The following is a 22,832-nucleotide window of genomic DNA, read 5'->3' as shown; positions in this document are numbered from 1 at the left end:
TTAGCAGTGTAGTCAGATACTGTTTGCTATCTGACTTCAAACAACTTTGGTATTCCTTAGAGTGCCTGCAAGTTAAATCGGAAATATTTTGATCAAATGTCTGCTGCACATTTGTTCATCACAAACAATTGTAACTCACATGAAAGCTTTGAAATATTTAAATTCAAAGTTTATTATGATTATGTGAAAAAAGAAAACTGAGACCAAATGTATTTCTTTGAGTGAGGAGGTGCTCTTTTTCTGTGTCTGAGGAAGAGAAAGGTAAAGATAACTGGTTGCCAACAGATTAAACTAGACTGTATCAAGGTATAATTGAATATATTAATATTTGGATTCTTGAGCTGAGAAAATACATTTTAAGTCTATTTGTAGAAAATCTATCTTAGTGTGTGATTGGAGACACAAGGGTGAAAGAATATTGGTGGCAGAATATGCTGTTTCTGAAATATTTTTGTTTTATGTTTGTTTTTCCTGGTAGTAGTTGAATGATTGCAGATAAATTGTTCAGAGCAGTTTATGGTAGTGGACCACTATATAGATCTGAATAAAATGCTAGAAATCTTCTGTTTCCACTAGAGAGAAAGAGACCCTTCTAGCAACTTTTGGCCCTGGGATTTTTAAAGCAGTTTGACAATAAACGTAATAACCATTTGTTTTTCTTTGTTTTACAGCTGAATTGAATGTCATTGCTCCAATAATCTCCAACTTCTTCTTGGCTTCATATGCCTTAATTAATTTCTCTGTATTCCATGCCTCACTTGCAAAATCTCCAGGTAGGAATTTCATATTTGGGGGTTTAACACATTTTAAAGCTACTCTAGAAACAAAGTATTTCTGCATAGCAGTTATTCATTTACTAATTGGAGAATTTAAAAAAAATAAAAGAAGCTTAGCAAAATTATTAGACTAGCTGAATCAAACCCCTAACTTTGGCTGACACCAAAGCAGCCTCTTGGTAACTGTAGGTTTGTGGTTGTAGCTTTCACAGCTTGGGAACCTGAATAAGACATCTTTTCCTCTGAATGTGCCTTCCAACAACTAATTCTAAACCACGAGTGTGGGTGCAATATGTAAAATGTGACTACAGCATTAATTTTTGTGCCTCCCTTTGTTTTGAAAACTCCTCGGTATTCCCTTAAGAAGTAAGGCCAAGATTTTCAAATAATAGGTGCTTAAATTTAGGCACATAAGGGCTTCTTTACATGGATAATTTAGTCCACACTAACTTTAGTGAGTACACACTCGAATGACCTGTGAGCACATGATGCGGAGGTTTAAAGCATACTAACTGGCCAGTTAATACGTATTTTATAATCCACTTTGAAAATGTTAAATTCACTGCATATTGAGTTAGTGTGGACTAATGTTCATGTGCATACATCACTCATTCTCACTAGTCTGGCAGTCCATCAACTGCTATCCGATGCTGCTTTCCATAACGCCAGAACTGACCTATGTGTGTGTTCTCCATTGCTCCGGGGTCATGTAGACCAGATGTCACCTCCCTCTTTAAATGCTGGAACAAGGCCAAGATCTGTCTATTTGCTCCTACTGTCATATACCTCAGCATTCTAGGAGTACTATTGTTGCTATTATTGCACAAAGTTCCAGCTATGTAGACACTGATAAATATTGAATCAGAAAAGAGTTGACTCTGTGTATGCAGTCAGTGCATACTATGTAAACATATCCGCTAGTGCACAAAAACTCAGTGCAAATTAAACCCTGTGTGTGGACAAGACCTATTTTCATGTTTAGGCACTTGAATAACTGGCTTGAGTTTTCTAACATTCTGAATATCCATCATCTCTCATTGACTTCTGAGAGTCCCCGTCTAATGTGTGTATGCCCCATCCTAGCCTGAACTACAAAGGAGTAAAACTTCACTAGGCAAAGAGACTGGGAGTCAGCCTCTAAGGGAACTGCCTTAAGGATCACGCCTGGTTGTGGTGGGGAGAGGAGAGAGAGACTGAAAATGCTGGATGGTTAAGCAATTGATGAGTGGAGTTCATGAACATGGAAGCCATAAGAAAACTTAAAGCCCTCAGTGAGATAGGAAGGTGCTCCTGGAAGGGAGTGATGCTTACTCCTAAACAAAACTTACTGTCCTTTTTATTTCCCTCCCACTGAGACTGGAAAGCACTGGGATTATGTGGCAAAACTCTTTGGAAGAGTTTTATTGTTCTGTTTTTAGTTAAACAATCCTGATGTAAAATGAAGCTGTTTGTAGAGACTACTTGCCCCTCAAGAAAAGAATTCCTTATTGTGTTCTTATTTGTTTCCTTTGCCCCAGGGCTTAAGAGTTGATGACCCCAATCATAAGAAATGGGGCAGCGAACTTAATACACTTCACTTTTTATTTGTATCGCTGAGAAAAGTATTGATATGCCTGTAAAAGAATTGTATTCAACATAAATAGGAATTTCTATTATTTCAGTTTTTAGTTTACTGAGTTTAGATGGAGCCTTTTAAAAAATCACCTTCGCTCTGTTGTTTATCTGAGGCCAAACTTGAAAAGGTGCACTAAGCTGCCTTCCATTTGTATTTGCAAAACCTTGTGCGCATATTTATTTTATTCTATTGTTTATGTGCACAAATGATAAAATGAGTATGTTGAAAGCCCACATACATATGTAAATGCTATTCCTATTTACAGTTGAGCCTGCTAAATTGTCTCTGTATTTTGAATTTTCTGCATGTCAAGCTGTATGGGTAGTGTATATGCAAATAAGCGTAAGTGTAGATCATACTGATGATGCAGTAGTGGCAGATTAGCCGTATTAAAAGACATTCTTGGGAGAATTTGATTTTTGTTTTTTATAATTTATAAAATCAGTTTATTTTAAGCATATTTTTAATTTTCATCATTTTAAAATGTTCAGTTGTGCAAAATTGAGTCTTATTAAGCATTTTTCCAGTTTTTATCAATTCAAATGTGCACAGTTGCAGGAAACTCTGCAGTTAGGGTCAGACAATTATTTAACGGCAGTACACATTGAGATTAAGAAGATAAAGCTTTGTAACCATTAAAACACAAATGGTCAACATCATGTTGAAATACACAAAAAGTGAATATCCTTAAATCAAACTCTAAGTTCTCAAGCAGTGTTTGTTTCTTTGCCTATCTGTACATTTTTGATGATTATCAATGGAAATATTTGTCAGTTTGTGTGTATACAGTGAAATAGATGTTTACTGATATCGACCGATTAAAAAATCTAATGCTTTCAAGCTTAAATATACTCCATTAGTCACTGCTGTCTTCATCAAAATAGATTATCATTGTATCTAGTCCTGAACAGCCCTTCAGCAACTCAGTGTCAAACTCTGGCAACCCCAGTACTTCTCTTTGACAGTTACACTTTCGGCCTGAATGTGTCTAGCTATGCTCTACACATGACACTTGTCCTTTTTTCTTTGAATGTTCTGTAGTTGCTCTTATCTAAATAAATGAAAACATTAAAAGTAGTTAACTAGTACTACTAGCTATCTTAACTGGAGTGATGATGCAAAACTAAAATAGTACCAACTAACCTGGCATGCAGTCATTTGCTTTGTGATTCATGCTGTATCATCTTCTAAAGATCTACAAAGTAAAAAATAAAACCTGAGTTAATATATGGACTTCTGTGCCAAATACTCCACTCACCAGGCTACCTGGAATATCTAGCACAGAAATAATTTCAAACACAGCTTTTAAAATGTGCCCTATACTTCTTGCCATATAATCCTTTCTACTCCTTTCCTTAATAACATGGATGTAGTTTTCTTTGAAATGTTGCAGGAAGTTGTTGGATGACCTTTAAGGATAAATGTGCCAGAATTTTTAATCTATTTAAAATATATATATATATTTTCTCTCTCTCTCTCTAGAAATGATCTTGTGTAACACTAACCATCAAATTCTTTAATTTTTCCTATTTATGCTTTGATTAGGTTGGCGTCCTGCTTTTAAGTATTACAACATGTGGGTTTCTCTTGTTGGAGCAATTCTTTGCTGCATAGTGATGTTCGTCATTAATTGGTGGGCAGCATTGCTAACATATGTTATAGTCCTTGGACTCTATATTTATGTCACTTACAAGAAACCAGGTGGGTATGTGTATTTCAGTTTAAAAAAAATGGGAAATTTGAGAAACTCTGATTACTTAATTTTTTTAAATGTTGTGTTTGTGTCTTTTAAAGCTACAATTTTATTTTCACGGTTAGTTACAGAAGAAACTATTTTCTCCAATTATTTTTCGGTAAGAGAAGGACATCTCAGATACATTAACTATATACTTTTCAAAAGGTAATGTACTCAGTCTGGTCCAAAGGATGTGTAAAAGAAATTGAGAGGAAGTAGTGTGTACTGCAGATGCATTTGGGAGGAGTTATGAGTGATATTTGGCCCAGGGGACCATGTAGGCTTGTTTCTGCAGAGAGGTAATGGAAAAGTAATATGCTTTTTTTGCTAGAGGATTGTCCACTATAGTTCTAAACTGGAATGGTATAAGATTAGGGATGGTGTCTTGATAAATCATCCCTACAGCTGTGAATGACCAGACATGTCACAGTGCCATAATAAAAACATTTTCAGAATAGTAGGGTTGAAGCTGTTTTTATAACAAAATGAGATGGAACAGATCTGGGATAAAGGGTTTTGTTAAAATTAGAAATAAGGAAATCATGACGTATTGGGCTTGAAAGTATGTGACGTTCTTGAATGATAAAAGTTCAGTTTCCCCATTCAAAACAGCTTTTATGAAAGTTAAGTGTGGGAGCAAATACGGGAAATAATTTTCTTTCTTGGAAAATTGAAAAGGTATATTGGAAGTTTTCAGAGCTATGTAAAATGAAGAGCTCAGAATAAGAATAAAATACAAAATGTAATAAAAGACTAAAAGAAAAATCTGCAAGTTAGTATATTGATCTAAACAACTAACTAGAACATAAGTAAAAAGCATTTGCTTGATTTGGCAGAATCAGGCTCCAAATTGAGTTACCATGTTACCTCTTAAAGGGATCACATAGAGGAAAATGGAAAATATGAATGGTAATACCAAAAAGTGTAAAGCATTGTGTTTAAGTTGCAAGTCTAAACAGTAGAAGCATATGCACTTGATATAGTTGTGATATTGTGTTTATATCCTGTTATTTGTGAGACTTGGACAGAGTTGTGGAAGTCTACTCAAAAAACTTGCATCACTTTTTAAAAAGTTTTGTTATCTTTAGCTCTGCTGGTCAGAAAACAGTTTTAGCTACAAGCCAGCACATGGCTTAAAGTTGGTTGCTAACCTTCATTGACTGTCATCTGAAGAGAAATAATATATTGCCCTATCACTAAATGTGAAATAAACAGCCATGGAGGCTGAAGTACATCCATTTGCCACAATGCGTCCTCCTGAAACAAAGATGACACACTGGCAAATGATTATGGGAAAGCACATACTACTACTGCAAATGTACTCATTGTAGGGAATAAATAGGGGAATTTAGTTTATAATGTTAACCTGACACCTTTTTAAAAGCACTGATTGTAAAGGGGAAAAACTTGAGGTAGGGGACAGAACAGACAGGGTGGTAGAGTGGAACTGCATTTTTCTATTACTTATGTATTTGTAGAGAACTCCATCCTATTTCACAGTCTCTTAAGGAGATTAAACAGAAAAAGTCTGTTAAGGTTGCAAAATTAAGCACACAAGTTAGGAAATGTCAGAAATAAGGTGGTCTGTGAATCCTTAATTCAACCCCCTTCTATGTATGCATTATGATACAGACTCTAATTACATGATCACATTTTTTTTCCTTGCCTCATTGAGGTCACTGGAATAACGATGCTCCCATAATGAACAGCTGTTCAATATTTTATTTTATCCAGTGTGTGGCCCTTGGCTTTATTTACTACACACTATTCAAACCCTATTGTAGAGACAGAATTATTTTTTTCCTTATGGGCTTTTCTGTTGAGCTCATCGGAAGAGCATCTGAGTGCTTCATAGACACTAATTTAGAGACTTGAGCATCCTCAGTGAGAATGTGCCCTTTGAGATTTTAGCTGCTGAAATCTAAAAAAGGTCTCTACTGAGCATGCACAAACTGTAATTTTTCCCTCAAAGGTTTTTTAACGTGGTCAAATTTGAGCAGATTTGCATGAAGACAATAAAAGGCACATTCCTGACCCCCCCCAAAAAGCAGCCACCTTCTGCCAAATTCCAAGCCTCTGCTCCTAAGCACGTGGTCACTAGAGCTTTTCATAGAAAAGGTAGGCAGAATTTAACATGGGCAAAACATTTTTCCCTAGTCTCATTCTCTGAGGTTAAACCATTTTGGCTATAATTTTCAAAGAATAATGGCCTGAGACAGACCTCTGGCATGGAAAATTTCAGCCCAAATAGTTAGTTTGGCAAAATTATAAGATGGTCTTATAATGAGAAGTGTCAAGCAAACTTAAGAGGTGGGATGACTAGCCCTGCCTATTAAACTTGAGAAAGTTTCTGTAATTGAAGTTTTCTGAATGTAGTAGCTCTTATAATCCAGGCTCATTCACTCTTCTGCTTGTGAGAATTGAAATTCTACTTGGTTATTATTTTAATTATAAAAATTGGACTGTGTGCATGAGAACATGGGAGACTAGATCTCTATAGCTATTTAATTTTAGTAAACTCATTACTATATACATTTTACTGTAGACATTCAATTTCTCTTATACAACAATCAATGATAATTTAAAAGGATAGTTTCTTAATGCAGCTTTCTTCATCATGATTAGTTAAAAGATTTTGCCTGTTGATTTAAAACTAATGCTTATATTGCTAAACTTCCTGTGCTGTAGAGTAGCATAGCTACATAGCTTTTGTCAAACACTGTAGTATTCTTTGAAATACTTAGAGCTGTTTAATGTCTAAATTTGACTGTAGAATATCAAACATCTAGTTATCTAGAAAACTTGATTTGAGTACAAAATTTATTCTTTTTACAGTAGAGTTGTTTTTTTTAACTTAAAAACAAGTTGGGTTTATTTTATCCTACTTTAAGTGGGAATGTTCTATGACTTTAATTTGATCTCACCTTATTGTCAGTTGGTGTTTGAGCTAAACAATCCAACACTGAATTTTTAGTTTGAGAAAATGGCTATATTAGTTAAAATAACTTGCATAATATTAAAATTTTTAAAACAAAATTTCCCACAGATGTGAACTGGGGATCATCTACACAAGCCTTGACTTACCTGAATGCACTGCAGCATTCTGTTCGTCTTGCAGGTGTGGAAGACCATGTAAAAAACTTCAGGTAAGAGATATGCTGATTCGGAAGGCATAGAACATATGTGTAGAAGTTAGAAAAATCTCTTTTCACTAAACTGTGCACTCAGCAAGGCAGGGTTTTGATGCTTCCAGCATCCACCACACTTTATATGACACTGGCTTTAAATCTTTCTAAATTTGTGGATATCTTGACGTATGCTTGGATCTTAGGACAATAGCATCCATCACAAGACTCTATTTTAGCATCCCTTTACCTTTGCCTGTGGCAGCATGTCCATTCTTGCCAAAGACTGCAATAGCAACACACCCTTGAGGGATTTGCAGCAATGGGCAGAAATCTGCCCATATGTGAAGGGAGCATATAATTACAAAATATCTGTTTTCTCATTCTTGAGTGGCTTCTGTGACTTCAGGGTGGTGAGATTAGAAGAATGCTTCAAGACTTATCTACGTGAGGAAACTGACCAGAATATTCCGCCATAGTTGTTTTGGAATAGCTCCTCATGTGGACGCTATTCTGGAATAAAAGTACATTACTACATTATTCTGGAATAATTAGTACATTTCCAAAGTGGAGTAACTGTTCTGGAATAAAAGGGGCAAAACAACTTAGATTTCCCTAAACTTTTTCTTGGAAATGACTCAACCATTGTGGCTTAATTTTTTCAGAACATATCTGTCTGATGTGAAAGATTTCCTAGTCATGGTGATGGATATCAGCCTGACATGGAAAATTTCAGCCCAGTTAGTTTGGCAAAGTTTATAAGCAACTGAAAACTGAGTCTTCTAATGGAAAGAGTCAGGCAAACATACTAATAAGCAGTCCAACTAGTCTCATTAACATGTTTTTGTTTTTAAAAAGTAAATATTAAAATGTGACTGTTAATGTACCTTCTCCCTGTGTGTTTGTTTCTGGTTACTGAAACTCTATCGCTGCTGAGCTAATATAGCTTAAAAAAAGTAAGTTGGCTACTATTCTGCCTTAAATATAAATAACAAAATTGGCAGCTGAGATTGTATAATCTTCATTACTGTTGAAGATGTAAGAGGTTTCTTGATGTACAAATCAAGATAATTTTATAACTATCAGCAATATGCAAACTGGATGAATTTGGTAGTGGAATTTGACTTTACACACCAGTTTTAGTTTTCACTTAACTGTCTAGATGAAAAATTTATTTCCAGCATTGGTTTCCTACTTGTGCTAATTTGAGAAGTGAACATAATTCTGCTTGAGTGGGCCTTTAGGATCAGATTGGAAATACTTTTTATGATTTTGTTTTCTAGGGTAGGAAGTAATTTTTCTTGTTTTGAATGCTACTTTGTTTATGGTAAAGAATGTTTTGGTTTTTAGAAGTGTCCGTTATAAACTGTTTTGCCTTCATATTAAAATGACTTTTACTGCCGACCAGGAGTGCAAACCCTGTATGGAAACTACTTCAAGCCAGGCGGTGTGGGAGCATCCCCAGCACCCATAGTTCCAGCACCTATGATGGCAGCCCTTGTTGTTTTGGTTCTTTAAAAAAACAACAAAAAAAACCGAACCTCAGAAACGTGCTATGTCTTGGCAAGACTGAGACTTTCCCACTTGATTTGATTGGGAAACTTGCTGGTTTGTGGATGGTGGATGTGATGATTATTCAAGTATAACTATCAAAATGAGGGCTAGCTAAATCCTTACACTAAGATTTCAGTGTATGAAAGTTACAATAAATATGGAGCCCAACAACGTTACATTTATAGCCATGTTTTTGAAGAAGCTGAGACGTGGCAGGTGAGAAAATATTTATTTTTACAGTGAATTGGTACTGGTATCACTCCTTGTGCTGTGCTCCTTTTTCCTACAAAAGGGAAAATGAAAGGTGATCTTATGACTGCCGTATTAATAGGCATTCATATTTTCATTTTCTTGTTCAGTTACATTTACCAGTATTTCTTATTCCAGCAGGTTTAGTACAGGCCAGCTCAGAGCACTCATGCTAGATGCGTCTGTATCCTGACTTAGAATTTTTGGATTTAATTTTTGAATGTCTTTCTCTTTTTTATTAAACATCTTCATTATTTATGTAAAAAGGAATCTGAAAGTTACATATAAACGGAGTGATTTTTTTCCTTACTGGTTTGAAGAATATTTGTTTCTATACTTGTATACCAAATTCAGTTAAACATCTATTGGATTTTTCTGCTTTAAGTAATTAAAACAGCTATCAAAATTGGATATATAATTGGAGATTTTTTGCAGCTCTCTGTTCATGATATAGGAATACAAACTGAGACCGTTTATTTGGGTCATGTTTAGGGAGGATAAAATCTTGTCACCAGACTTCAGTGATTATAATTTCAGTCTAATAGTGGATTTTGCCACTATTAGATAGATATAGATAGATATTGCCATTAATTGGTTTCAGAAGAATTAAACGGGGGACAAAAGATTGATGGTTGTTACAGATTGTCAATGCAATATAAATTTCCATAATGTAATTTAATATCACCCATTTCACACTCAAAAAATGCATTTACAATCCTGAGATCTGTGATATTTATCTTCACAAAATTCTAAAGTCAGTTGCAAATTACTTAAATAAAAGTTATTTTTCTCATTACAAAGGAAATAAGTGAATTCTAATTTTTCTTCTCTTAAATCTAAAATTTTAGGCCTCAATGCCTTGTTATGACAGGTGCTCCAAACTCACGTCCTGCTTTGGTTCATCTTGTCCATGCTTTTACAAAAAATGTGGGTTTGATGATCTGTGGCCATATACACACGGTAAGTATTTTTTCTGAATAAAAAAAATAAGCTAATGTGATTTCTTTCCATAACTGCTTTATTATCATCAACTGGAAAATGTCAAATTTCCCACTTCTCTGGAAGCTGAGATTTATTGATAACCTCTTAGTGGATCTATCTTTTATAATAGCACAAAATATACTGTAATTTCGTGAAAGTCTTAGAAATACTAGTATTGTGGATTAACATTTTTGAAGTTGTGTACATCACTACTGGATTTTTTTCCTCCCTCTGGAATAATTTTGTAACTTTGTAAAATGAACAGTCTTGGACGCATGATGCTCTAACAGTATGTGTTTTGGATTTTTTAAATGAGCACTATATATGCTAATCAAATTAAAATTTAACATCTGCAGGAGGGAAGCCTCCTGTTGGAAACATTTTGTAGCCCATCAAAGTGAGCCTCTTGTCTTATAGGCTGTAGCAAAGCTGTATGCCACTTAGTCCAGTGCCTATCTCATCATGTCCCCACCCAATTTTTTGGCCCTCCATATTCCCATCCCAGTCTCATATTCCCACCCCTGTCCTTACCACAATCCACATTTGCAGTCAGTGGCAAGTCAATTTATATTTATAAATATCTGCATTAGATTGTAAACCTAGTTCTGTATACATGTTTTAGTGTGGCTAGATCTGTAGCAGTGGATAATAGAAGTGGTGGTACAACAAAACAAGGAACGAAACCTCAGACAGCATCCTATCACTTCTGAGGCATACATCTCTGTGCAGAGCATTTCCTCATCCAGCCTAATGTAAGGGAGTCAGAACCAAGGCTTCCTCAGCCTGATCCAGAATAAGTCCCAGCAAGTAGAGGATGTAAGGTACCTTCAGCCAAGGGTTAAAAACCATTCCTAGCTTGAATAGTTTCTCAAGTAATAAATAGCCTGATAGTTTTGTGGGGTTTTTTTTTTCCTTCTTCTTCTTTGCTTTGACCCTGTGGCATGGGTAGCCTGGGCAAGCACTTCCTCTGCTTCTCCTCAGAGCCCCTCTCACAGCATTTCATGGGCAGTCTTCATGTGGCTTTTCCCTCCCTCCCTACTGTGTGGAACTGCAAGATGTTTTTTGTTTTAGAAAATTGTAATTTCTCCTGTAATCTACCACCTCACTGAAAAACAGTACTAAAAGACACTTTTTTTCAGAAAGGAAAACAAAATAAATGAAAGGGGGATTTTTTAGGCCAAGCCATTTTGAAGATACAAAATTTTTCAGAAGTGAATTTCAGGTACATTTTTCAAAACACCACAATGATACAATTGCCTTCTGTATTTTTAATATCCAAACTTCCCAGAAAACTCTGCACTCAGCTGAGGTGCAGTGTGAAAAGTTTGGATAGGTTTCTTTTGATAAAATTAAGAGGGTGTTTGAAAATCAGGCTTGTAACGGCAAGCAAACTTTACCCTTAACTATAGGGTGGCTACTGTTGCTACATGAACCGTTTCAAGATGATTGATGTACCAATGGAGATGCTATTTCATTTTTGGTAAATTAAGCATATTTGGACCAACTTTCTCTTCAGATCTTATCTTAAGGACAAACAAGATGATAGATCTTGATTTGGTTTAAGGTAAACAGTGGTCCAATTAATGTATAAAACACGAAGTCTGATACTTGTTAATGCTGGGAAGTAAAGCATGCTTGGCTAAATAAGTTTGATCTTTGCTTTCCATGTTACCCAGTTTGCTTTTACTTATTTTTTATTATAACATGAAAGCTTATTTTCTTCGTAAAGCAGAAATGTCTTAGATTATTTTTGCAAATCTTCATTTTAACTAGATATTCTAGTTTGTATAAGTCTAAAATTTCAGATCATTGTTGCTCAATATTTTTTCTGATTTATCTTAGGGTTTTATACTGATGTCCATTACGTAGAATCTGAGCCCCTTTCATATAAAATCCATAGCAATAGGAAAGTCCCTGTTGGACTTCTAGGAGTCTCTTCTTCCTTTTTATCATAAAATCTCTCTGCTTGGATTAGAATTGCTTATGATTTTAGATTTTATTAGTTTCTTTTGGGGGCAGGGGAGGTTTTGGTATGGGGCTTTATTGCGTCAAAGGGGGTGGCAATGACTGTATTGAATGCCTTTCTTATAGAGGAAAGGCCTTTTTGAAGAGTTAGTTTTTGCAGTATTTCATAAATATGATCAGACTGAATTTGCCTAATCTTCTCTGAAAGTTTTTTCCATAACTGGATCCTCTTGACCGAGTACACTTTGTCCCAGGTTCTCTCACATTCTCCTAAGCTTTGTGATCTCCATTGTCCCAGAAACATGCAATTGTTGGTGTGATACAGAGATCAAAATTTGGTCTTTTATATAGCTTTAACACTTTTTTCAGTCGTGCACAGAGGAATCAGTTGGGATTGGTTTTGTGAGGTGCTGTACAAACTAAAAAAGTCACATTCCTTATTCCATAGAAGTTATCACCTAATAAATCAGTTTTGATCATAGTTAAAATTTCTAATTTTGTTTTGACTACATATTCATATTTAGTTCTTTAAGATTGGGATTTTCAAAGCAGCCAAAGGGACTTAAGCATCCAAATTCTATTGAAATTCAGTAGGAAAAGGGCATCAACTCTCCTGAGTTTCTGTAAAAATACCAGTGTAAATTACCAAGTTCAGACTATTTTCTAAGATGTTTATTTTTAAATTTTGTTTTGTATTTGAAGTTTCTAACGAGCAACTTCTTATGCAGGAGGTACAAAGACTCCTAAGAATAGGTGCAGTAGAGGCAGTTCCTCAGGAACTAAGGGGAAAGGGATTTTACTACCAATATTTCCTAATCCCAAAGGACAAAGGAGGTCTGGCTTCCAGACTATTTACTCCATCATAGAGGACTTCAGATGGTTTGCTACCATGATGGTATGCTACCATACCATTTGCTACATGGCGTCCTGCACATATGAGGTCCATCACGTGATGATGCGCTCTGTCCTCTCCAGGCTTGGCTGTCATCAGCATACCAGCCAAACAGAGACAAACTAAACAAGGTAGTTTCACTTCCCCGCCGGAGCGAGTCAGTTCTGTGGTGGCTCCACCCTCAATCAGTATGTGCAGGAGTGCCCTTCTCTAGACGCTACCCATCATTGTGTCTGTACCCCCAGACATCAGCGTTGTGGTGGGGAGCACATCTAGGACCTCTCAAGACTCGAAGCCTCTCATCTCCAGCAGAGCTATTGCTCCACATCAACATCAGGGATCTGAAAACGGTTCGCCTAGTATGCCAAACACTCTGGTCCCATCTACAAGGCAGATGAATATCAGTCATGACAGACAATACAACGGTGATGTTTTATAGAAACAGACAGGGTGGAGCACGCTCCTCTCCCCTATATCAAGAAGCCCTCAAGCTGTGGGATTTCTGCATAGCTCACTCCATACACCTAGAGGCTCTTACCTCCCTGGATCCCAGAACGAGCTGGTCTACCATCTCCACAAATTGTTCTGCTGCTACGAATGGCCTATTCGCCCAGACATTGTGAACAGCATCTTCCCACAGTGTGGAGCTTCCCAAGTAGGTCTGTTCGCAATAAGACTCAACAGGAAATGTCAACAGTTTTGTTCATTCCTGAACCACAGCCCGGACTTGATTGGGGACACCTTCCTGCTTCCTTGGAAGGACCACTTGCTTTACATTTTCCTGCCTTTCCTGCTCGTTCACAAGGTTCTGCTCAAAATCAGGAGGGCCAAAGAGCTTGTCATACTGATCGCCCCAGTCTGGCCCTAACAGCATTGGTATATGATGCTACCGGAACTGTTAGTAGTCACTCCAGTCACGCTGCCTTTGATGCTGGACCTAATCACACAGGATTACAGCTGCCTCCAACATCCCAACCTTGAGTCTCTCCACCTCACGGTGTGGAAGCTTCATGGTTAAATCCCATGGAGTCTGCATGCTTGGGGCCTGTCAAAGAGATTTTCCCCAGTAGCAGGAAACTGTCCACCAGGGCTATGTACTTGGCCAAGTGGAGGACGTTTTCCACTTGGACAAGGCAGAAGGGAAGGAGGAGGTTTTCCACTTGGCCAAGGCAGACGCAAGCAGCATTACCTTTCATTTTGGACTATCTGCTGCATTTGAAGCAGCTAGATCTGGCACTGTCATCCATACAGGTGCACCTAGCGGCAATCTCTTACTCCATCCTGGGACAGATTGTTGGATCAGTCTTTGCTAATCAGATGGTGACCTGTTTTCTCAAGGGCCTGGACAGGCTGTAACCTCAAGTTTGCCGTCCAGTATCGGCATGAGACTTTAACCTGGTTCTCTCCAGGCTAATGGGGCCTCCTTTTGAGCCCTTAGCAATATGCTCGCTTCTTTACCTCTAATGAAGGGGTTGGCAACCTTCAGCAAGGGCTGTGCCAAATCTTTACCTGCCCCTCTCCCAGTGCTGGAGCAGCTGCCAGGAGGTGGAGGAGTTTGCAAGCCTGTTCCCAGTGGCAGTGCAGTGGCGGCGGCAAGGGTGTCTGGCCCTGTTCTCAGTGGCAGTGGCGGCAGCAGGCAAGGGATGGTGGCCCTATTCCTGGTAGCGGGTCTGTGAGCATCAGGATGAAGCGTCTCCCCGTGTCATTCTAGAGGATTTCATCATGGATCACATCCAGCTTGGGAATCACCTACTTAGAATCAATAAGCAAGCACTCAAAGAAGAAAAAGTGATTTACCTACCTGTTTGTAAATGTTGTTGTTGGAGATGTGTTGCTCATGTCCCTTCCAAGTTCCATCTGCCTTCCCCTCTGTTGGAGCCAGTTGGCAAGAAGGAACTGAAGAGGCAGTGGGTCAGCAGGGCACGGCACCATGGAGGCGCGACTCCAGGGGGCACTTGCACCAACCCAACAGGTACCGCTAGGGGAAAAACCTTCTGAAAACTGTGTATGCGGCACTCACACACCCTACTTGGAGTGGACATGAGCAACACATCTCGAAGAACAACAATTACGAAAAGGTAGGTAACTGTTTTTTCTGCTGCCAACTTCTTCATGTGTTGTTGAATCTGGCAGATAACAGTTAGTTAGATGCCACAGGACAGCCTCAGCAGTGGCTGAGATCTGGGTTTATTTAAGGTAGAGGTTGCCACAGTAGAGAAGACTAGCATCTTTATATGGAAGTTAAAGCAGAACACCAATTTCAGTTACATTTGATGGGACACAAGCAGCCACACAAAACCTGATGTGTACTTAGCCTATAGCTATGCCTATATCTGTTTTTTCACTATTAAAAAACAAAACAAAAATGCCCTTGTCATTTTTATGGCAGTTACTGGCTTTTATATCTGAGCAAAAGGACAAGCCTGTGCAGCCTGCTGGTGAAGCAACTGGAGCTTGAGAATTTTTGTCCCAATAAAGCATAGGAAGTGCGTATCTAAGAAAGAGAGACCTATTAGTGCTTTGAGTCAATTTTATTTTGTGTTGATACGTCTCTCATTTTGAAGTGACAAAAATATCTTTTGAACTTGAAGTGTATTAGGTTTGATTTCTGGGTTAATTATCAATGCATTCATGCAACAATACAAAGGAAATCTATTTTTCAGAAAATAATTAGTAGTGATTATTCTAAAATGTACTTTAGACTAATAGCAGTACATTTTTTTTTTTTAAAAGGGCCCTCGCAGGCAAGCTATGAAAGAATTAGCAACCGACTTGGCCAGATATCAGCGATGGCTTATTAAAAACAAAATGAAGGCCTTTTATGCACCAGTCCACGCAGAGGATTTGAGAGATGGGGGACAGTATTTGATGCAGGTACACTTTTGTTGTGATTTTGTTGGCGCTAATGGGTGGTTGGCCTCAAAAATACAAACATTCTTGTATTTTATATTTTACACTTTCAAGCATATGTATTGAAATGTAATTGTTATGCATGCTACTATGATTATTTTATTTAAAAAATAGTTTTGCACAAGTAAGAAACATTTTTTTAACCTTCAGTTAATATGATACTTTTTAGTATTTTTAAAATGCTTGATTGGCTTTGTTCTTAGGCTGTTGGTCTGGGTCGAATGAGACCAAACACTCTTGTTGTTGGATTTAAAAAAGATTGGAAACAAGCTGACATGAGGGATGTGGAAACCTATATCAATTTATTTCAGTGAGTATAAAATGCAGAACTTAGAACTGTTCTTTTTACCGAATATAGTAAACAAGAATATGTAATCGGAAGAACTTCTTGTACCGCTAGAAGAATTTAATAATCAAAGCTTTTAGATGAATATTTTGAACTAGTGACAAACTGTTTCCAAGTATTTCCAAACATGCTGTTTTCAAATAATTAATATTGAAATCTCAGTAAATGTACAAAAATGGGTACATCATCTAATACTTCAGTGTTGTTTTTCAATGTGGGGTAGGTATTATTGATGGTCAGCTATTACTCTATTAAAATCAGTAGCTCTAGAAGAGTCCTTTGTGCACAATGTGCACAAGGGTTGTGACTGTGCTTGCAAGTGTGTAGGCTGGTATGTGTTCTTAACTGAAGTGAAAGTTCACATCAACAGTGTACTTTGTGGGAGTGATGAAAAGATGTCCTAGAAGTTCTTGTGGCCTCAAATGATGTGCCTTACAAAATCTGAATTTAGCATAATACGCTTTTAAAAACTTTAAATACATTAAAATTTTACAGTAATCACATTTTTTAGATTCAGAAGTAGTTGAGTTGTATTTCTAAGGGTTGAGTTATTTTTGGAGCTTGAGCTAGTGGAATGTCTTATTTGTCAACCCTTTGAGTGCATTAGAGTATGTACTCCATTGAAAGCAGAGTTTTCCTTTAATTTCTTATGCAGTTTAAACATAAATTTTGATAAATCTACCTATGCTAAATGACTCTTAAAACTTCTTATGCCGAATTTATATCTTCAGTACTAAACTTTGTATTTGCTAGTAGTTACAGTATTTCTTGTAGATTTTAGTACAGTAAAGGGATGACATAATTTTTTATTTGAATTTTTTTAAATATCTTGTTCCTGTGTGTACCCTAAGACTGTCAGAACCCTGAATAAGGTGATATCTTACAAGCTGCTGGAAACAGGAAATTCCTGGGTAATTTGTCAGTTCCTTTTATAAGGTTAATTCTGGCTAAGGGAAAGCTTTAGCACAGAATAACTAACTGGTGCTGCAGGAAAACTGCTAATATTAATCTGAGAAATTTAGATGTATTCCATGCACTGCAGCATTTGTCTATAGTCATACTGCTCCTTTGGCTTTTCAGCTACTTTGTAGGAAGTGATAATTATAGGAGGGGATGTTAAAGATTGTAATTAAGACAAATATGATTTAAAAAAAACCAGGAGCACCAAAGATTATGAAAAAAATAAACTTTTTGTTGTCCACTATTTTGGTTGAAATTGCTTGTGGCTGAAAGAACTCTTCTATTGGAATAGAGGATCATGTTAACTTCTGCATTTGAAATAGAGAAAGTAACAGGTGAAACACATTTAGAGACAAGAGTATAATAGAATAATTATATGTCTAGAGTTTTAATTTGTGAAATGTACTGACTCCAGAGTTGAAAGTGATTTCTAATTGGCAATAATATACTCAGCTTGTGGCTTCAGGCTTCATATCTGACTATTAGTCACATTTTCAACCCATGGGTCAATAATCTTCCTGGGTGAACTAAGCTCTAATAATAAATGCAAAAAACTTTTGCCACCTTAATATTTTTTTAACCTAGTCAGAAATGTTAAGAGTTAAGGTTCCAGTAAAGAAAATAAGTGAAATTCTAATTCCATTGACTTCAGCAGGGCAATAACTTATTTACTACATTATCCTTAGACCCTAATTCCTCCTGTGCTGTAGACACATCAGGTAGTCAAGTTCCGACATTGACTGTGGTTGCTCACTAGTTATGATACTTTTTACCAAGTGATGCCAGCCCCTAGACTTTTTTTTAATGCAAAGAGAATTGGTGATAACACACTCTTGTCTAATTCCAGACACAATATCAAACCACTTACCCTGACCTGTAACTAATCTTCTTCTTCAAGTGCTTGCTCATCTCCATTCCATTGTAGGTGTGTGCACGCCTCCGTGCACGGACCCATAATGGAATAGACATAAGCAATACATCTTGAAAAACAGCAGTTACTGGTAAGTAACCCTTTTTTACTGCACATCTATTTCCATCATATAAATTCCTTTTATGCTGATCAGCTTGTTTGGTATTCCATAGCTTTTAGCAATACTCCATGGAGTCTCTATTGAATGCTTTCTTAAAGTCGATAAAGTTGATTAAGATAGATTTTTGCCAAGCAATAGCTTTTTCGGTGATCTGTTGAAGAGTGAATGTGTTCATAACATTATCCTCTTGAAGAGAGCCCCAAGCCCGTTCTTGTAATGTTTAATCCACTTCCTCGTTCATTCTATTCAGCGTAATGGTAGCCAATACTTTTGCTTGGGATGGATTGTAATGCAATAACTCCCCAGTTCATGCACTGAGTAAGATCATCCTTTTTGGCAGTTTCACAATGATACCATCCTTCCAGTCTTTTGTGGCACTTGTTCTTTCTCCCATATTTTGTTAGAATTTTGTTAACTGCTCAAACAGAACTTTGCTTCCCACCTTTAGTACCTATGCTTGAATTTTGTCAACCCCAGGAGCTTTCCTCCATTTGAGGCCTCTGATGGTGGCTTTAATTTCATCAGGTATTGTTGATCCCTCTGCTATATCTAACTTAGTGTTAACATTTCTCTTGAACCTGTGCATGATGATCAGCTGTAGACAGTTTAATATAGAATGGAAATCTTCTTTCCAGCCTCTGGGTTTTTCGTCATGCATTTTCAACATCCGTCCATGGAGAGTTCCTCATGGACATCACCTCTGACAGTCTAGTTCTTTGTGGGAGACCTTTCACCATTGTGTAGCATTGCTTATAGTCTCCCTGCATATAGTCTTCTGCAGCCTTCTTCTGAACCCAGTCATTTCTCTTTTGCCTGCATCTCTTCTTTATTTCTTTGTCATTTTCTCTGTATCTTGCATCAGCCTTGAAGAGTTCTACTGGTGTCTTGTACTGTTATGTTTTTACCTTCAGAGCTTTCTTTTCATCAGTTGTTGCCCATGGTCCAGATATAATCCATGCATCTTTCTTCTGCCCTCTTTGGTGGCTTACCATATCCCCTGCTATCTCAATGGCCATCTTCCATTTTGACCATGTGTCTTTCAGACTTTCATCAGCCTGGTCCTATTAAAAACACTCAAACAGTTGCTAAGTGGAATCTGATATGCATTTCTTTGCTTTCGAACTGCTCTATTTCTATGATGCTCTTTTTTCCATCTTTCTGATCTTTTTGACTTTAAGTTGCAACATGGCCACTTAAAGATAATGATCTGAGCTAACATTTGTTCCTCTGCTGACTCTGACATCCCTCAGAGAAGATGCCCATCTCTTAGATATACAAACAAGCTCTGTCTGGTTGATGGTCACATTGTCTGGTGATTTCCACGCGAGCTTGTGAATCCACTTGGGCTGGAAGAAATTGCCTTCTATCTTTAGGATGTTTCTGCCAGAGAGATTCAAGAGCTGTTTGCCATTATTGGTTGGATGTTTTCTGATGCTGTGACACTTTATTTGACATCAGTGTTAGAATATTAATACAAAATGTGCAATATGGGTAAGCTACTTTGTTACTGGAACTTTGATTTGGCCTCTCCTGACTTGTATTCAAACCTACCGCCTAATTTTTTGTTAACAAAGTTTGTCCTCTTAATTTCCTTGTTTGTTTGTTTTTTTAAGGAGAGAATTTTTTCCCTGTAAGTTTCACATAATGGGAAACCAGAGTTAGCTAGAACTTGTCTTGAAACCTAACTTCTTTATTATGAACACTATAATTTGTAAATATAGTTACCATTAAATTCCATGCACATTGCATAAATTATTGTTACTTTGTATATTTTTTCAGTTAAACTTTTTTCAGTGCTTACAGTTTTCAGAGACTTCTTTGGAATTTGTAGTTCTCAAGTTAGGGGGTCTCCTTATTAAAGTACTTTTGGTGAAAAGAATTTGTCTGTACTACTCAAAAGGATTAAATGTCCCACACATGCTTTCACCTTTCCCATGGAACTCAGAATGGTTTGTTTGTATTTCATTTCATCGCTGTTTGCAATATAGAAAGAAAGTGAAATTGAGACAGTTGCTGTCCATTACATTTCAGCATATGGTATTCATTCAGTCTTCTGAAGTGTCTTAATAGTTTGGGACTTGAAATCTGAGATGCACCAAACAATTTATGTGCATGAAGCTTAAGCCCAAGAAAAATCTCAATTGCTATAGTTTTGGGATAAAGAAATAAAAATAGAACAAGACAAAAATGCAACTTTTTAAACTCTTTTACAGTGATGCCTTTGACATTCAGTATGGTGTAGTTGTCATCCGCCTAAAGGAGGGTTTGGATATTTCTCACCTTCAGGGACAAGGTAAGATTTATTTGGCCTCCTATAAAAGGGAAAAATAGAACAGTCAAATTTTACAGTTTTCTGGACATCATTTCAATGAATGGTTATGTATTTCTATAAACTATTATGCCTCCAACAAGTATAGAGATTTGGTGTTTAAAATTACTTCTAATATTTTGTCAATTTTAAAAATGCTTTTGTTAATCTTGTACAAAAGAAAATTAAATGGAGTAGGTGTGACTTCTGTTACTGATGAGTTGATTTTAATGATGTGTTCTATGCTTTGTGTTGTAATTTCTTTTAGAAAAAGCTCTACATATATTGCTTACTTCTCAGTTTGCAACCACCTACATACTTAAATTGCTCCAAGAATTTAATATTTTACTAATACATGTTCAAACTCAGATGAGGTCAGAAAATCAATATTACATATTAGAAAACTATCCAGTATAGAAAATTAAACTTCATTTAACAAAATGTGCATGATCAAAGAAATTTGGGGTTCTTTCATGGCAATTTTTTGCAGACTACATCATTCTAGTGATATAAAAAGGCTGTAGATGGTATATCCATGTTGGACAAATACAAAACAACAAAGGAAATACATTTCTAATGCAAAAGCTTAGTGGAGATTCAAAGAACGTAGTACATATACTTAGTTTTTGTCTTTATTAATCATTATCTTAAAGGAACAGTATATGGGTAGCAAAATCAAACACTTAATTTTAATTACATGATCTAATACTAGCTTATCATGGAGTTGCAATTTTAATTCAGACATGTATTGATTTTGTAACCTTAATCATGTTCTTTTAATGTAATTCTCAGATGTATAATTTCCTAGGTTTAAAAAAAAGAAAATTGAAAAAACAAATTTTATCAGGTGGCATCATACTGACACCTACATTTGTCTTTAGCAGAGTTGGAATCTTTAGATGTGCCACAAAGACCTCTGCCACTTGTGCTAATTAAGTAACTGATAGCAGAAGTAGGCCGTCATTCTCTACGTGGACCAGCATTAGAGGGGGGATAAAATATCTTGCTAGAGGGATTCCCAGATATTTCCTTGTGGGAGAAGAATGGTAAGACTCAGGAATCTTGGTTTCCATTCCAAACTCTGTAGTGGAGTGTGCTCTAGTGAGCACAGCGCTTCTGCCTATTCTCCTTAAGTGTGATCCCTTTTGCCCCATCACCTCCAATCTCTCCTCTTTCTGTTCTCCACCTCAGGTTCCACAGCCCGTCCTGTGCTCCTCAGCTAGCCAGTCCCAGTCTCCAGTCCTCAGGCTTTTCATCCCAGTCTCTTTGACCAGCCAGTCCAAATTTTCACCCCTCGGGGCTCCCAGCCTCAGTCTACTCCCCAAACACCCAGCTCCTTCTCCCTAGTCTCCTTGCCTAACACATCCTAGTCCTATATGAGAAACGTTAAAAAGACTGGGACTTTCCGCTTGGAAAATAGATGACTAAGGTGAGGATGTGATAGAGGTCTATAAAATCATGAATGGTGTGGAGAAAGTTAATAAGGAAGTATTACTTATCCTTTCACGCAAAACACGAACTAGGGGTCACCTAATGAAATTAATAGGTAGCAGGTTTAAAACAAACAAAAGGAAGTACTTTTTCATACAATACACTGTCAACCTGTGGAACTCATTGGCAGGGGATGTTAGGAAGGGCTGAAACTATATAATGGCTCAAAAAAGAATTAGATAAGTTCATGGAGGATAGTTCCTTCAATGGGTATTAACCAAGATGGTCAGGGATGCAACCCTATATATGCTTTGGGTCCGTAGGCCTCTGACTGTCAGATGCTGGGACTGGACCACAGTGGATGGATCACTTGATGATTGCCCTATTCTGTTCATTTCCTTTGAAGTATGTCATTGGCTGCTGTCAGATTCTGAGCTAGATGGACTCAGTATGACCTTTCTTATGTTCTTAATCTTCTCTCCTGCCTCCTGGTTTCATCCAGTTTCAGTCTTGCCCACAACCTGCTGGGTTCAGGTCTAAAGCAGCCCAGAGATGCATTGTAGGGAAAATCCTTCTCATCCCTGGGCTGGAGCATGAACTTAGCAGCTAAATTCCATGAGGTATGTGTTGTGCAAACAGATTTTTTTCAGAGGCTTAAAAAAAGTTGACTGGATTTGGGTGAATTTTGGGAGAACAGCAAAAGCAGATCCCTGACAAAAAGATCACCCACTGCCAAACTTCAAGGCCATTTCAAAGCAGAGGGGCACTTTTCAAATAAAATCTTGACAAAGTTAACATAAGCAGAACAACCATTTTTCCTAGCCATAGTGGCTGAACCATTTTGGCTAAAACTTTCCCAAAAAATTCAGCCTGAGGCAGACAATTGGCATAGAAAACTTTAGCTCAAATAGTTAGTTTGGTAAACTTATAAGCAACTGAAAACCAGGGCTTATA

At 37.1% G+C, this 22,832-nt stretch overlaps 1 protein-coding gene across 2 annotated transcripts in view; it reads left to right on the top strand.

Moving 5' to 3' along the window:
* SLC12A2 (solute carrier family 12 member 2) overlaps window positions 1–22,832 on the top strand; it is a 107,517-nt gene that overhangs the window by 70,014 nt on the left and 14,671 nt on the right. For both annotated transcript variants that reach the window (XM_067569260.1, XM_067569259.1), the window contains exons 13-19: window positions 672–773; window positions 3,937–4,092; window positions 7,173–7,272; window positions 9,903–10,014; window positions 15,626–15,766; window positions 16,006–16,112; window positions 20,353–20,432. In XM_067569260.1, coding sequence (XP_067425361.1) covers window positions 672–773; window positions 3,937–4,092; window positions 7,173–7,272; window positions 9,903–10,014; window positions 15,626–15,766; window positions 16,006–16,112; window positions 20,353–20,432 — 798 coding nt within the window. The remainder of the gene's footprint in view (window positions 1–671; window positions 774–3,936; window positions 4,093–7,172; window positions 7,273–9,902; window positions 10,015–15,625; window positions 15,767–16,005; window positions 16,113–20,352; window positions 20,433–22,832) is intronic.

Source organism: Emydura macquarii, unplaced genomic scaffold (assembly GCF_026122565.2).
Source record: "Emydura macquarii macquarii isolate MOO-44397 ecotype Brisbane River unplaced genomic scaffold, CSIRO-AGI_Emac_v2 contig_2897, whole genome shotgun sequence".
In the NCBI taxonomy this organism is placed as follows: Eukaryota; Metazoa; Chordata; order Testudines; family Chelidae; genus Emydura; species Emydura macquarii.
This window is presented reverse-complemented; position numbering and strand designations above follow the sequence as displayed.